This window comes from Podarcis vaucheri (assembly GCF_965113315.1).
Source record: "Podarcis vaucheri genome assembly, chromosome: 16".
Taxonomy (NCBI): domain Eukaryota; kingdom Metazoa; phylum Chordata; class Lepidosauria; order Squamata; family Lacertidae; genus Podarcis; species Podarcis vaucheri.
The window spans coordinates 27701223-27717750 of NC_138754.1; the positions used below are offsets into that span (position 1 = coordinate 27701223).

The 16528-nt window shown below is 42.3% G+C and overlaps 1 protein-coding gene across 1 annotated transcript in view; it reads left to right on the forward strand.

The window, feature by feature from the left end:
• Positions 1–11398, forward strand: part of SPECC1L (sperm antigen with calponin homology and coiled-coil domains 1 like) — a 50660-nt gene extending 39262 nt beyond the window's left edge. Inside the window, exons 14-16 of the mRNA XM_082203055.1 lie at positions 5743–5859; positions 6279–6338; positions 8565–11398. Coding sequence (XP_082059181.1) covers positions 5743–5859; positions 6279–6338; positions 8565–8654 — 267 coding nt within the window. The 3' untranslated portion in view covers positions 8655–11398. The remainder of the gene's footprint in view (positions 1–5742; positions 5860–6278; positions 6339–8564) is intronic.
• The last annotated feature ends 5130 nt before the right edge of the window (positions 11399–16528 follow it).

Genomic DNA, 16528 nt, shown 5'->3' on the forward strand with positions numbered 1-16528 from the left:
ATGACTAGCTTCCATCTTGCACATTGATAATTCCAAATTAAGAGGACGGTGGAGAGCGAAATCTTATTCTAGAGTTCAGTGGCGTAGCGTGGGTTGTCAGCACCCAGGGCAAGGCAAGTAATTTGCGCCCCCTAACCCGTGGATTTGCGCCCCCTAACCCTAACCCCCAGATGTTGCACCCGGTGTGGCCGGCACCCCCTGCACCCCCCATGCTACGCCACTGCTAGAGTTAAACCTCTTAAAATGGCAATAATATAGTACATAGGAAGAGGACATTTTATTTTAAAGTGCTTTCATATTGCTTTTCATTTAAAAATCACAGGTCTGTGCAGCATAATATAAAAATTAAAATGCAGTGGTACCTCCGGTGGCGGACAGGATCCGTTCTGGAGCTCTGGTCAGATCCTGAGGTTTCCACAACCGGAGGGACTGTTTCTGTGCATGTGCACAGCACAGTAGAGCACTTCTGTGTATGCGTGCGCAGTGAAACACTTCCGGGTTTGCAGCTTTCACAACCCGAAGTTTACGTTACCCGAGGGTAATGTAAGCCGAGGTGCTACTGTAAAATCAACACCCATACAATAACTGAAAGGCCAAAGGAAACACATCAGCATTAATTGTCAGCAAAGAGGACTAGGTAGAGCATGATTCCTGCTTCTGTCCCTTGGTATTATATTGCTGGTGTTCTTACTCTGTGTGAGCTCATTCTCCTGCTTGCTGGTGATGATGCAAAAGCAGAGTTTGGCAAACCAATATGGCTGTCCCCTGGGGAAGGACCATAGTTTGGGGGCCCTTGCATGCAGAAGGTCCTAATGCCTGGGGGAAGCTCCTGCTTGAAACCTTGGAGAGCCACTGCCTGTTGGAAGAGACAGCCCTGAGCTTGATGGACCTAGTGGTCTGACTCTATGCAAGGCAGCTTTCTCTGGTCCTATCACATTTGGATAGGTGGCCCACTGCCGTGTCCCCTCATTTATCTGGGCTCCAGGCAGACCAGCCTCCTAAGGAGCCACATGCAATACAAGCATGGCCTCCTTTTAGGGGAAGGGGTGTCAGGCATGTGCTTTGCATGCAGAAGGTCACAGGTTCAATCCGCTAAGGCATCTCCTGGTAGAGCTGGGAACGTCACCTTGCTGCCAGTCAGTGCAGGCAATACCAAGCTTCTTGGACCAATGGTCTGACTCTGTGTAAGGCTTCCAATGTACTTACTTAGCTTAATTGTATAGGAAATCTTTGGAATGCTAAGGGAAACCTCTCGGTTCTTAAGTGTTACTTTGCTTTGTCAGGCTTGAGACTCACAATACAGAAGGAAGTTGGGAGGCTACGTAACAGGATGGTGGGGGGACATTAATAGAAAGGCTGTACAATGAGAGAAGCTTGTTTTTATGTAGGCAGAGGGGGCCCCCTCCCCTCTCTTGCTTCCTTGGCCTCTCTGCATTGACCGAACGGTGCTATTTCTGAATGTAGACCCTCCACGTCCCCTCTTTCCTTCAAAGGCAGGATGTGGGATGCCGCTGAATGAATCGTAAAACTCTTCAAATGGGAAAGCATCTGAGACAGGGCAAGAAGCATGTGACAGTTTCCTTAATTTGTCACGAGAAAGCGCTCCATCCTTTCTATCTCAGGCAGCCTGTGCCAGAAAGATAGTCCTCTTGCTCACATTCCCGGATTCCCTGCATCGACTAAGTCTGGAGGAGAGAGACCTTTGGTCCACTTGCAAGGAGGGGCAGCTGATACGTGACTTTCAGCATGTGCCGCTCCCCATGCAGGACCACCAGTTTTGGGAGGGGGCCAGAGTTCTAGTCTTAGGACCAGTCTGCCCTTTCTGTGAACAGTCAAATGAGAAAGCTTTTCCTGCGCTCTGCTATTTCATGCCGCAAGTGATGGGGGTTGGCATTTTTGAATTCTCGCTCACAAAGAAACAGAAAGCTAGCACGTTGAGCAGGAGGGTTTAGCCTTAGCTTTACCCCTGATGTGTCACATTTCTGAATACAGGGAGCTAGTCATGTGAGAGTGCTTTCAAACACCAGTTTCCCACAGGCAGCCTGAAGTGATACAGCCCTGAAAAAGCTTTCCTACTTGATTCTGCTGAGTGTACAAAATGGTCCTTAAGCTCCCATTTTGTTGATGTTTGCACTCATCCATATAACTTGTTTATGTGAGTAATTTTTTTTAAAAAACCCTCCTATAATTCTATTAAAATCAATTAAAATAAAAAGAATATTTGCAACTGGTCCAGGGGCGGCCTTCTTTTGAAAACATTTTACAGCTGCTTAGAGCTGGTAGTGACATCACTGTCCATGCAGTAAACACATTTTTAAATGCTCCCAGTAATGACTATACACCATAACGTGCAGTACCTTATTGGGGAGTTATTGTATCTGGGGTGGTAGCCATCTTTTATTTTTTAAAAAAATATTTTTATACCACTATGTCATAAAAATATATATCAAAGTGGTTTACAACAGTAAAACTATGTCCTTGCAAGGCTACCAAGGATATTAATGGTATAAGGGGAAAGGTCCCCATTGTGAAGCAGACCACAATAATCCTCAGACTGCCCTGCTAGTTGACAACACAATCCATTTTTAAGAAACTGCCCATGTGCATGGTAGTTGTTGCTTGCTTGCAGGTCTGTTTGCTCCCCACTTCAGCATAAGAACATAAAAACATCCGAAGAGCCTGTTGGATTGGGCCCAGAAGCCCATTTAGTCCAGCATCCTGTTCTCCCCGTGGCTGCCTTTAGGAAACCAGCAAGCAGGATTCGAACACAAGAGCACTATCCCCTCCTGTAGTATCCAGCAACTGATATTCAGAAGCATTGCTACCTCCAGCTGTGGAGGCAGAGCATAGCCATTGTGGCTAGTAGCCACAGGTAGTCCTCTCCTCCATGAATTTGTCCTGTCCTCTTTTAAAGCCATCCAAGTCGGTGGCCATCACAGCCTCATGTGGCAGCGAATTCCACAGTTGCTATGTGAAGAAGTACTTTCTTTTACCTGCCCTGAATCTTCCGACATTCAGCTTCATTGGGCGTCCATGAGATCTAGTGTTACAAGAGAGGGAGAAAAAATTTTCTCTATACACTTTCTCCATGCCACGCGCAATTTTATAAACTCCTGTCCTGTCACCTCCTAACTCATCACAACTGTGTCCTTTGTGAGTCCTAGAATCTTGGCCATCCCACATGTAATGTGTGAACTCTGCTGTCCTGAGCATGCCTGACTGTATCCGAACCAGGTCAAGAGGGCATGTGCTCCAGCTGATCTGTTACTCCCACGGCTAGTAGGATTTATAGCAGCGTGTGGAAGCCTGTTACAATAGAAGGACCAGCAAGAGGACATTTCCTGTCTGAAACAATTCCTTTCTGCAGCACTAAACATAGTAACTAGTTACACTTTCCCAGAATTTTCATTTGCAACATTTTAAGCAAAACTGGGAAGCAGATGTCATAACTTTGTCTGTCACTCTTTTGCCATCCATTGAGAGGTGTATGTGCCTAGGGGAGGGTGCTCTTCCTCTGGATTTCCTGCACCGGGGGGTGGGAGTGGGGGGTGCTGACTAGTTGTCCTGCTTGTAACCCCCCCTTCCAACTCTAGGATTTGCTGCACATTGTTCTGTTTGTGATGGGAGCTAATCAATTTATTTTTACCACTGATTTTAGTGTGTCCAGTCATCTTAAAAATTTGCACCCAGCAAAGATGATGCCCATCAGCATGCACAATGCTTCTTTTCCAATACTCAAGGTTTATTTGGGTTTTCTTGTGGGGAAACCCTTGAAGATCTCTGGCAAATCGGAAAGGAGTAATAGTGATGGCAGAAGGATATTTTACTTTAAAAGTTCTCTTCTGCTTCCCTTAAATTAGAATCAGATTGTTTACAGCATAATGAAATTTCAGCCACATTCATAAAATACTACTTAATTAAACATCTTAAAAGTTGAAACCCAAGTTTATCATTTTTGCTGTACAAAGACTAGGATTGCCTCTATCCTTTGCAGTTGGCCGTTTACACTAAACCGTGGTTTGACTTAGCATTATGTGGAAACAAAGGCAGGGTAGCATGAACTATACCACATAGTAAGATTTAGCATCTTAACTTTGTCCAGAAGTGGTTTGGTGCCATGAATTTATCCTAAGGGTGTCAAAGCTCATGGCGGACAGATTTTGAAAAATAGCAATCATTTATATCCTACTACACTTGTGGAAATGCCTGAGTCCTTCTAGAACAGGCATGTCCAAAGTCCATTTTGGGGGCCTAATCCAGCCTGCTGTTCAGTTTAATCTAGCCGCCGTGACAGTTTATTTCCTGGGGTAAAATACTTAAAAAAGCTCAACAACTTCAATTTTAAAACTGGCTATCATGCAAGTTCACTTCATTAGATCTGGCCCTCTTTGAAAAAGGTTTGGACACCCCTGTTCTAGAATGATCCAACAGCTACTAGATCAATTTTTCTGAAGCATTCATCTGTTTTTTACATTGCATTGAAATTACATTTTCCCAGCACGCGGATCCCAGTTTGTCATTGCTGGTAAAATGCTGTTACTTCCCCATCACAATAGCCCACAAAGTATTAATTTCTCAATCAAAATGGATGTATTTTATATACTTTGCTGACATAAGTGCTCAATTGAGAATGAAAACAACTTAGCAGCCTATTTAGTTGATCTCTTGAGAGGCCTCTCCGCAAAAAGTTAGATACCTCATGCCCTTGTGTTTGAGCATCGTTCAGAGGAAGATAAGACCTGAGCACTTAGTCATAGGTGACTTAGCAAATTGAGAAAACATTGCCGTGGACTGTGGCAAGTTTGTAGCTAGTCAGCATTCCTGCCATAAGCTTCTATTGATGTTGCAACCATCTCTTCAGGACTCCTACCTAAATATTAGTCATCTTTACTTACTTGCAATGTGCTTAGTGTCAGGTTTAATATTTACAGCTGATACCAAATGACAGAGATTTTTTTACTTGGGGAACTAAAAACCATGTGAAATAGCACCCTTCCCAACTACGTATCTCACAGATAGATCCAAGAATAGTAAATAACTGCTGAGAGTGTAATGTTATTGATTATTACATGGGCACAGAGTGTCCCAAAATTTTGCATCTGATGCATATGACAGTGTTAAGGGACTGCACAATGCTGAGCATTTTCAGTAACATCTATGAGAAAAATATTTTCACAGAAGTGTTTACACTTCGTGTTCTTTCTTTCTCTCTGCACCCTTCAGCTATTGATCATTTAGCTGTTTTTACTTAGAAGTAAAACCTCTGTGGTAATTTTAAAATGCTTGTCATGCAACAGCGTTAATTTCTGAGTGCTTGTAAAACTAGGTATAGCACCCTCCCATAACTAGAGGTGGAAAGGAATCATTTCTGCTGACATGCCAGGAAGAGGTTTAACTTGGAAGCATGTGCAGTCAGAGCAGCATTACCGAGGGAAAATGTCTTGGGTAGGGAAGTAGCAAGTTGTTTTTGAGTTTCCTCCTGGGGGAAACAAAATAAGCTTTTATCTTAGGTTGCTAATGGATCTGCTGTCTTAATTCTTGCAGAATTCTGCTCATTCAAACCAATGCTTCTTAAAAAAATAATCAGGACTCAAAAATCTTCAATTTAACCTGCTTCTCCTCTTGCAAGGAGGGAAGTTGCTATCTCTTTTCTCCTTCTACAAATGTCACTGAGTAATAGAATAAGTAAGCCTCACAGTAGGTTTCTCTCTTACATGTGTGCATATTTCCCTCCCCTCTTAGAATATCGATATCACAAACTTCAGCAGCAGCTGGAATGACGGGTTGGCTTTCTGTGCTGTTCTTCACACTTACCTCCCAGCTCATATTCCCTATCAAGAGCTGAACAGTCAAGACAAGGTGAGTATTATATTGAGCTTTGTTGAATGTCATTAAAACCATGCTGGAGACCAGAGCCCCTCTCAGATCCTCTAATCATGGACCAGACTCGCACTTCTGCCACTATTCTGGTCACCAGCACTCACTGGCAATTGCAATTCCCCATTTGCAATCCTAGTCACAAGCACACCTTCCTCACACTTAGTCCATTGTATATTTGTTTAAATACTTTGTGCGATGTTTTGTTTTTTGCATTCATTCATTGTCTTTGTCCACACATTACTTTGAATGAGTTAAAAACAAACCCAGTAGAGGGGTGCTTAAAAGAGTTTTGCAAGCCTCTGATCAACTCGTTGGACAAGTCCATAAGGCAACATTGGTTTTTTTAATTTAAAAAAAGTTGTTCAGTAGATTTATTTTTGACTCAATGTATTTTTCAGAAAAGAAATTTCACTCTGGCTTTCCAGGCAGCTGAAAGTGTTGGCATCAAATCCACTCTGGTAAGTGTGTGCAAAGTTTAGGGCGATCTGACTAACTTTTACCTGGGAGACTAATTGCTAAATAGGCACATGCAAGGATTGTGCTGTAGCTGTGTGTTTGAAATTACTGTACAAATAAATTCTGGGATAGAAATATCATAACTGAAAACTAGAAGGCTCCTTTAAAGAGAGGGTGTGTGTTTGTGTTTGTGAAAATAAGGCTGGTGCGATTAAATTGCAAAACAAGACTATAAATTAGTGCCCTGCAAGTGCTCTCACTCTCTTGGCCAGACGGGACTCAACACTATATGCATTATTAGACAGCGCACCCAGTTTTGTTTTCCTATTTGGGGAGAGTTCATCATGCAGACCACAGTGCACAGGGACATGAGTATTAGGTTAACCCTTCCCAGCTGTGATCTTTTCACTTTGGCATCCAATGGGGCAATCCCACAAGAAGGGATTTTGTCAATATTGCAGCTGGGTAAGGAAATGTTAAACCTGCCTACATACTGCAGTCCCGATGAAAATTGTAGGACCCTGTGCCAGTGCCGGATTTAGGTTTGATGAGGCCCTTAGCTACTGAAGGTCACGGGGCCCTTTATATATCCAGCTGTCCTTTGTCAACAACAAATTGTCACTGTTTTTTGTGTTGAATATATGCTATATGGTAATTTATGGACCTAATAGGTATCTAAAGCCATAATGGGATCAAAATAAATAAATTATGTATTGCGTGAAATCAAATCAGTAGGCATAAGACTCATATCCTTAGTCTATGCTGCCTGATCATCAGTCTACAAGCACTCTTTAATGTTAGATAACAGGTACAAAGACATTCAGCTGTGCTGCACTGAAGTCTGCAGCTGCATGCTACATGCTGCCATGCAACCAGTCCATGCAGAATGTTGTTGTTGTTGTTTAGTCGTTTAGTCGTGTCCGACTCTTCGTGACCCCATGGACCAGAGCACGCCAGGCACTTCTGTCCTCCACTGCCTCCCGCAGTTTGATCAAACTCATGCTAGTAGCTTCAAGAACACCATCCAACCATCTCATTCTCTGTCGTCCCCTCTGTCGAATGTAGGCACCCATATATAGAACTGCGCAAACCGGTGATATTTTAGGGAGCAGGCTAGCAGACGGGGCCCATTACTTAACATCGTAGGAGCCTACACAACACAAAACACTGTTGCTGTATGTAGGTTTTATTTTATTTGTTTTTTATCTTATATTTTGGAAATGTACATACAGTTTTTTTACCTTTAAATTTTTGGGGAGGCCCCAAGAGAGTGGGGCCCTAAGCTATAGCTTGTTTAGCTATAGCTTGTTTAGCTTGCACGTAAATCCGGCACTGCCCTGTGCCTCTTCTTAACAAATCAGCTCATGACTGTTGGAAATCGGTTATAACCAGTGCCATTTTGTACTTGTCACGGAGGTCAAACCTCTATTCTGCTTGGTGGTTCAGAGGAGGCAAACCTATAAAACAAATCTAAAAATAGCTCTCCTTGCTCACGGTCAAGTCTCTGCCAGCCATTGTCTGTGAGTTCACAATGGGGAATGCTACTGTGGTTAATACTTCTAAACTATGCAGTAGCCAGTGAAGGTGGAACTGGCTTGGACCCAAGAGGGCCATGAATGGCAGCATTAGGGGCACTGTTGCTTCCCTTCTGCAGGTAAGAGCTGAAGGGCAGAGGCTCAGCTAACAAGTCCACGGGACCCACCAACAGACATGGACAGCCAGAGCTAAAAGCAGGGTGGGGTGCAGAACGGACAGCCTCCAATCCTGATCTCCTTTTCTTTTTAGACACCCTGATTCCCCCTCCTCACAAAAAGCCAGCTATATGACTTTCCTCTTGCCTTTTTCACACTCCCATTTATCATCTCTGTTGACCAGAGAACACAATGCAAGCAGGAGAGCAGCAGGTATGCAGCAAATTAGCATCCAGTAATGCAATTAATACCTAAGTATTCAGAAAGCAAGACAGGACTTGTACTTTAAGCTACACACAAACTGTTCACATGTGGAACTACAATTCCCAGGTATGCCTTGCTCCCAACCCACCCCCAGGATAAGCTGAGCACTACAGAATTAGAAGCAGAGCCTGCAAGCTTTTGCTTTTTAAATGTCTATCTTACAGATGACCAGTTATAGATGTGATTATGATTAACAGAGTATAAGAGTTATTGCAAGGTGGATATCTGTTTATATATATATTTTTCTCTCTCTCTCTTCCTTCCCTCTGGTAGGACATTAATGAGATGGTACGAACGGAACGCCCAGACTGGCAGAATGTCATGTTGTACGTTACAGCGATTTACAAATACTTTGAAACCTGAGAGCTGGAACAGCAATAGAAAATGTTGGGGAAGCACAATCCCAGCACCACACACTAAGCTCAACCAACACCTCTTGACTTTGGATGAAACTCTAAAACAGCATTCTGAGTGGCTTTGGTGAGCAAGGTTTCGTTAACCCAGCACTTGGGCAAACCCAAATAGCTAAATGAGCTGGATTAAATTATTAGCCTGTGAAGCCCGAACTTTACAAATGACCCTGTAAGGCCAAGTGTCAGAAAGCTTCCAAACTTCCATTGGTGAAGAGTGAACTGAATGAGATGCCACTGAATCGACAAGCCTGAAACGTAAGGGAAGGAAGTCTCTAGGATTGTATTGCAAGACTTTTCTTCATGGAAAACACCTCTGGCGGTTGGGTGGATGTTCTGCTTGTTGCTCCTCACCTAAGTACAGGAAAAACTTTTAATCATCACCTAGTTATTGCCTTATTCTATCTCCAGCTCCTCAAAGTGCACAATTCTTATAGGAAGTACAAGGGTGTCTTCTCCCATTGAGTTCACCTGACTGAAGAATGGTGTCAAATCTTGGCCTACTCTCAGTGCACAAAATGAAGAGTCTGTGTTTAAGCCTACCTCTCTTCTCCATGGCTTCCAACTTTATTACTGGATGGATTCCAGCCTTGCACATTTGATTCCCAACTTTGAGGATATTACCATGTGCAGGTGATCGGACACACTGCAATTTGTTGTGCTTCCAAGAGAATTTAGTTTATATGGAATTTACTTTTATTTGGCAAAGTGTAACCTATCCTTTGCAGGAGCTCAGATGATGCATCACCTGAGATTAAAGTGGTTGAAATGATTGTTTTGATTGTTGGATAGGTTAAGCTCCTATTCAGAAAAGAACTTTCTGCAACTAGCAATAACTGCTTCTTGCCCCTACGGCCTGCAGGTAGCTTTGCGGTGTGTTCTGATCTGATTGTCTGCCAAAAGCAGCAGCAGTAGCTGCTGCCTGTTTCCAGGGTTTATCTAAAAGGGCCTTCCATGGGCCTCCCTTTCAGGAATGACTTAAATGAATGGAGCATACATAGGAGGAGCAGCCATGATTCGTAGATTGTGCCTGTGAGCTGAAAATTGACCTCCTATAAGCCTAGTTTAAAATATGGGATCAATGCTGGCGAGAGAAGAAAATGCAGAGTTCAGGACGTTTGTACTGTGGTGTTGAGTCCACTTGGCACAACTCTCTGCGAGAAAAGCATTAAAGCAAGTGCCTTACTTGGCTCTGAGGTAAGAGGAGCTCTAATTGCAAGGCAGTGCACAAAAGACTTCAGACATTTGGTGGTAGCAGCAGCAGTGAGGCTTCTATGGTTCTGTCCTTCTCTAAGAAGGCCTCAGCGCCTACCATCTTTTTCCTAGATGCAGAGCAACTGTTAGTCCCCTCCAAGTGGAGACCCAGTTACTGCTGAGGAATAGGGATCTTTTGAGTACCCCATTTTGATGAGCCCCATATCCCTGTTACTTATAGATGTATTTAGCTTTCATTTTTCCCTAACAGCCCAACTAGAAATAATCTTTCTTTTTTTCAATCCTTTCTGTGTGCCTGGAACTCTTAAAGGACACTTTTTGAATGTCATAGGTATATGAATGGTCACGAATGTAGCCCCGGTCCAAGGTCTGCTGTGGAAGAGTCACTATGACAGGAGCAGGTGCCAAACTGAATTTTGGGACAAGTCGGAATAAACTTTGAACCTTTCATTGTGCCTCCAGTACCCCCTGCCTTGTACATGGTTTCATAGCTCAAGGAATACAAGCAAAACTTACATGTGGCTATAAAATGGCTGGTGAGCTCCCATTGCAAGTGTTTAAATTCAACTCCTACTTTCCAGTGGTTTTTTCTCCTTCCTCTCAAATTGTGAGGCTAATATCAAAAGTTCCTGCAAATATCTAAATGACTTTGGCTTTTGAGTGAACAGAGTTAGCATTTCCCAGTTAGGGACAAAGAGTTGCAGATTTTTTAGATGGAACTCACCCTTCAAAAAAACCCCCAAAAGTCCCCCCCCCCCAACTTTTTGCTAGCCCTAAAATGAGGTACTAAAGATCATCCTCGCTGTGTTATGCTTTCTTACTGTTGTGGTACAAAGGAATTTGCTTCAGGTCCCTTGCTTGTGAACTTAAGATGTATTGCTCTACAGGTGCACCTCTCTTTATTTATTGCATTGCAATTGAAGAAGCATTTTTTCCTAGTGAGCTGTATTCCTCCTACACTCGACAGCATCTTATTTTATGGACTTTGCTTGAGTCCAGGGGTGACGAGACTCATCTTGAGCAGAATCCTGCTTCTAAACTCTTCCTCTACAACCACAGGGGAGAGCTGATCAGGAGGGCATTGATGAAAAGAGGACTGAGTTGTGCAAGGAAGTGAAGGGCAAAGGCAAAAGGACTGAAGAGTGGGAAACGTTCTGCAGATGGAGCACAAGGAAAAGAAAAAATGTGTTTCCTTGCATTGATTATCCAAAACCTTTTATGGTAAAGACTGTACTACCAAGAGAGATGATTTCATCAAGACAAGAAGCACTCAGAGGGATGAAGGAAATTAAGTTTTAAAAAACACACATCCCATTTTGCAAAAGAAGAAAATCTTTGCTCTTGGTTAGATAACAAGCTACATAAGTATTCTTCCATTCTTTATTCACTTTTTAAAGACTGATTAACATGTTAATGTAAAGTACATTTCTTGCTGGTTTTGTTTTTTGTTCTATTAAATATTTTTAATATACCGTAAAAACAGCCAACATTGTGCCTGGTTTTTTTTAATCGCATTTCTTTAGATCCTGCAAATGTCCTCGCATTTTAATGTGTCTGCTTTATAAAAAGAAATTAAAAGGAGCTCATGGTGTTAAACATAAGCAAGTGAAAACAATACCTGGCGGTTTGGGGGATTCTCTTGCAGACACTTTAGTGACGTCTTACCTGGAGTTTTGTCTTGGTCTTTGTGTTAGATGAGCAAAGGTGCTTTGAAGGCATAGCTATCTCTAACCTCCGTCTCATAAACTACACAGGAGGCAGCAGGGTGAGGTGCTTTTGTTCAGGGTTCCAACCACACTCATCCCCAGCAGTCAGCATACTCAGTACTCATTTAGGCAGGAGGAGGGGTGTGGGCACACAGTCCCTGCTGACTACATTTTTTACTTCTCTGGACAGCTGTCTCTTCCATCCCGGGATCATTTTTTTAATTGCTTCTCTGTGCGAACCAGGAAATTGCCTATCCAGACCGTAAGTTGGTTCTTGCTTCCTTTCTTCTTTCAGTCTCTCTTCCTCTGGTCTCCTGTTCCAACCCCTCCATTCTTCCCACCCAGTTTCCAGATGTTTTCCTCTCAACCATCACTCAGCATTCTGTGGGCACTGAGCATGCAGAATGATGTTCAGAGTGTACTCAAGGTTGTTCTATTCCTCCAAGGCAGCGGTGCTTCCAAATATCAATTTCTGGAAACCAGGGGAGGGAAAAGTGTTCTTGTGCTCATGTTCTGCTCCCTGGTTTCCCGCAGGCATATGGGGTGGCCACTGTGAGAACAGGTTACTGTACTAGGGCCATTGGCCTGATCCAGCAGACTCTTCTTATGCTCTTAAATCTCAGATTTCTGCCAAGCCTACTGGTGCCTCCCTCTTGTGAGTGCTATTTTGGCTCCATGGCAAAAGGATTTAATTGGCGTTCGACTCAAGGGTTGCTTATCGCTCAAGGAAATATTCGCACACCCCACCAAGGGAATAGCCACTTCTGCAGTGCTTAGTATCAAGGCCTCGCTGTTTATTTTTTATTCCATATATATATATATATATATATATATATATATATATATATATATCCTGCCCTCCTAGTGCTTACACAACATTCGTGGCCGCTAGAAACAATTAAGACCAGCTGTAACAATAATATTACTCAAATATAGCAAAGTGGAGACAGGTGCAGCAGATAATAGCACCAGGTTTTTAAATATCTAGAAAAGCCTACCTAAGAGGAAGGGGGTTTGCCATACAGTGAAACAGTGGGCAAAGAGTCCTACTGGTTGGATTTGTGCACAGAACAGGCTCCTTTCATCCCCATCAGCTGAGCCTCCACCATAGATCTTAGGGCACGGGCAGGAAATGGGTCTGTAAGCCATCCTGCACCTAAGCCAGTTAGTTCCTTAGAGGTCATCACCAACACATGATAGGTGCCTGGAAAGGAATTTATAACCAGTGCAGCCCTTGCAGGAAAACTAGTGTGATCCCACCTGGTGGACTACGGGGCACTAGGTGTACTTCACATCCTTATTGGGCACTGATAAGCATATCTGTGTCTAGCAGACTCTGAACGCAGAAGCCGTTAACTTGTTTTTACATAGGAGATCCTAAATGTTCTAAAGGGAATCCTCCCATAACCCATTCTCATTTTGAGAACGTACAGGACTGAACCAGAGTGGCTTAAGTTGTCCCTCCCTTCATAACCAGAAAAGGCCCTCATGCAGAAGTCTAGTATTTTTCCAACTTCCCAATTTTCATCCTACATGTTTGCCAGCCAGGTGCCCATCAGCTATTTTGAACTACAACTCCCATCAGTCCCTGCCAGCGTCACCATGCTCCTATCAGCCCTAGCACACTGGGAGTTGTAGCCCCAGATAGTTGGAAGGTACCAAGTCGGCAAAGGCCATTTTAACAATACTCACATCACCACTCAAGTGCATGTGTGACATGGTTCCTCCTTGGGCCATGCTGTGTGACTTGAATAATTATTCCTCCAGTTCTTTGCTTGGGAAATGTATCTGTGGTTAAATAACATCTCTTCCCACAGCTTATTGGGGAGGAAATAGGACTTCCTGCTAGGAGTTTACTAGCCAGACTCCATTATACCTGTGTGTAATAAATATTGAAAGTGCATTGAAGTTAATCTCTGGGAAACATTGGTGAGGCTGGAAGCCAACCAGCCCTTGATGGTGGGACAAGTTGGATTTCCATCCAAACTGCAAAACAGCAACACTCGCACCTTGGCACATCCCCTTTCTTGCTTAATGTGAAGTGGTAAAGTTTTAAATTGCTCCTTACCTACAGCTACCCCCCCCATTTGTGAAAATGAGCATTTTGCTGGGGTTTCATTTCATTTCTGTTCAGCACATCTTCTCTTTTGCATATATTCATTTATTGTTTTAAAGTAAGATACAATTCAAAAATTACCAAAATAATACCAAATCAGCAGGTAAGTTTTACAGTGGAAAAATAAGACCAAACACAAAAGTAATCCTTTTATGCCAGGACATCATAGTTAAAAGGCAAAGGAAAATATCAGAGTGACGTCAATTAAGACTAATTTGAAAATAAAACTGGATAGGTGACAAAATAAAAGGAGACAACCACCACCAGCTATTTACATATATGTATTAAGGGGAAAGTTTATTTTTTTTGCATTATATACAAACAATACAGACTCAATGAAACATAAAAGATGATAAAGTTACGGTAAGTCTTCTGAATTTTTGTAAAGTGAATAAGAATGCTCATTCATGCACGTCCATTATTCTAAGGTCTAGATGTTTTCTTTATGAAATGAGCGAGTTAGCCAGGACTCTCAAATGTGTAATTGCAATTAGATCTGAGTGGGTTTGGAATTGCTAGGCACCAGACAGGCATGGCCGATCCTTGCCGACAATGGCTTTATACTGTCTCCATGCAAGTGGCGTTCCAGGCACTCTGCCTTTGCCCCAGACTGGCCCGGAATACATAAACTGGAAAATGGGAGCAAACCGCATCCGCATCAGTGAGAAGACCAGCATGTGAGGCTGTTGGTATGATGTGGCCCAGTGCCAGCTCTATTACTGGAAAGCAATGTTCAAAAAACCTGAAACTGCTGCTTTTCATGAAGCCAGGGGTGGCTAACTAGTGGTTCTCCAGATGTTGTCACACGACTGGTCTTCATCAGCCTCAGCAAATGGAGCTAGCAGTCAAAGATTAAGGGAGTTGGTAGTCCACAAGAAAAAAAAGAACTTCTGATTCTTCATCTGTCATTTATATATAGACAATTCTTCAAAACATCCACTCCAAGATAACACCCAGCAATTCCACTTTCTATAAACCAATATTTTCTTCCAACCTCAGACCCAGATACCATCAGTTCATTTTCTTTCTCATGCAAAAAGTCCATTAGGGGCTTCCAATCTTTAGTAAATATCGAAGACGATTTTTCTCTGATCATAAACATTTGTCAAGCTCAATCCTGTTAATGTTTGCTCAAATCAAAGTCCCCCTGTATTAAACGGAGCTTACTCCCACATTTAAGTGTGTTTGTTACATTTATTTATATCCCGCCTTTCAGGATACAAATGTAGTTTACAAGAAACTTCATTTAAGAACAGCAACAGCATCAAACAATGGCCTGTTTTGCACATAACAGTAAGCCATGTTTAAGCTTCACTATAGTTAACGCTGAGATGCCTGGCAGATGGTCACTTAAACCTTGGTTTATTATTTTCCCCACCCGTATCTCATTATAGGAGACATTAACCAGGAAGAATTACTCTTCTATTGCAGCCCTGTAGCTTTGTGGCTCCTTAAATGACATTGAGGAAGAGATGCACGCTGGCACATAACACTAAGGTATGGTTGACGTTAACCAAGGTTTGTAAAGCAGTCACAAACCTTGGTTAACAACCTTTAAGAATAGCTAATAAACCATAGTTAAAGTGCTGGGCTGGGTTCACACATAAAGCTAAGTCAGAGTTTAATAAACCATTGTTTGGTGTTATGTGCGACCCAGGTCAATATCGGCATATAAAAAGCCATCAGGATCCTTCCCAAGGAACCGTTGCTGGTATAAAGGTCCCTGTCGTTGGAAAAGGATAGTCCAGTTTAGAGCAGACCCTGAGGCTGTCTTTGCTCGTCTGTCCTCTTCCCCAATCTCATAATCCTCCCCAAAAGTCAGCTGTTGATGACAGATGGTGATGTGGGGAGGGAGAGGAAGGTTCAGTTGGAGCTGGCTCCTATTGCGTCTTTTGCTGCAGCCTTCTTTTTAGGATTGCAGCGTAAAAAGATATTTGCTCCATGGCAAGTAGACCTTGCTGAGTCCAATGTATTGAACTATATCCCACAGTTCTGAAATGCCAAGAGTGAAATTAGGTGAAAGGCAACAGTCACAGCATTTGCCTGTGTTAAAAATAATTTTATAGCCCACATTTTTTGTTTCTGAGTTCCTGTCATGATGCAACTCTTTTCCAGGTTAACAAAGGATGCCCTCTTGGTGCTTCCTTAGATAACAAATAGAAACATTGTCTTAGAGAAGTCAGATGATCCTGACTGCTGATGTCCTTCTCGTAGCTTTCAACAGTTCTGTCATTGTGTAAAGGTAAACTCTTAGGCATTGTTGAATGTCTGTGTATATATATGCATATATCACATGAATATATGATGAAGTGGCCTATAAATCTTGTAAATAAGAAGAAGAACCCTGGCGGAAAATGCTGGCAAAATCCGAGACCAGGGAGAAGAGTCGGTGGAAGAAGATTGGAAGAAATTTAAAGACTATTTACAGAAATATTGTAAAATTAATGAATGTTAGAATGATGTCAGAATGAAGTTAAGTGGTTTAAGCAGCAATGTTTTAAAGGTGTATGAAAAATGGATTATTAACAGGTGAGATCTCAAAGTTATATTATATTAAGTTAAAGGATTAAGATAAAAACAAAGAGGGAAAGAAATTGCTGAATCAACTAACTAAATTGGAATACAAAAAAGGGAGGTGTGAGGAGGTCAGGGAAGCAAGGATATGAATATATGACATGGAAAGATTGATGTTTTTTTCTTTTTAAATGTTTTTTTATCTTTTTTCTGTATTTTGTACTGTATGTTTCTTTTTTATTTTTATTTTTGTCTTTTTTAAAATTCTTTTTACTT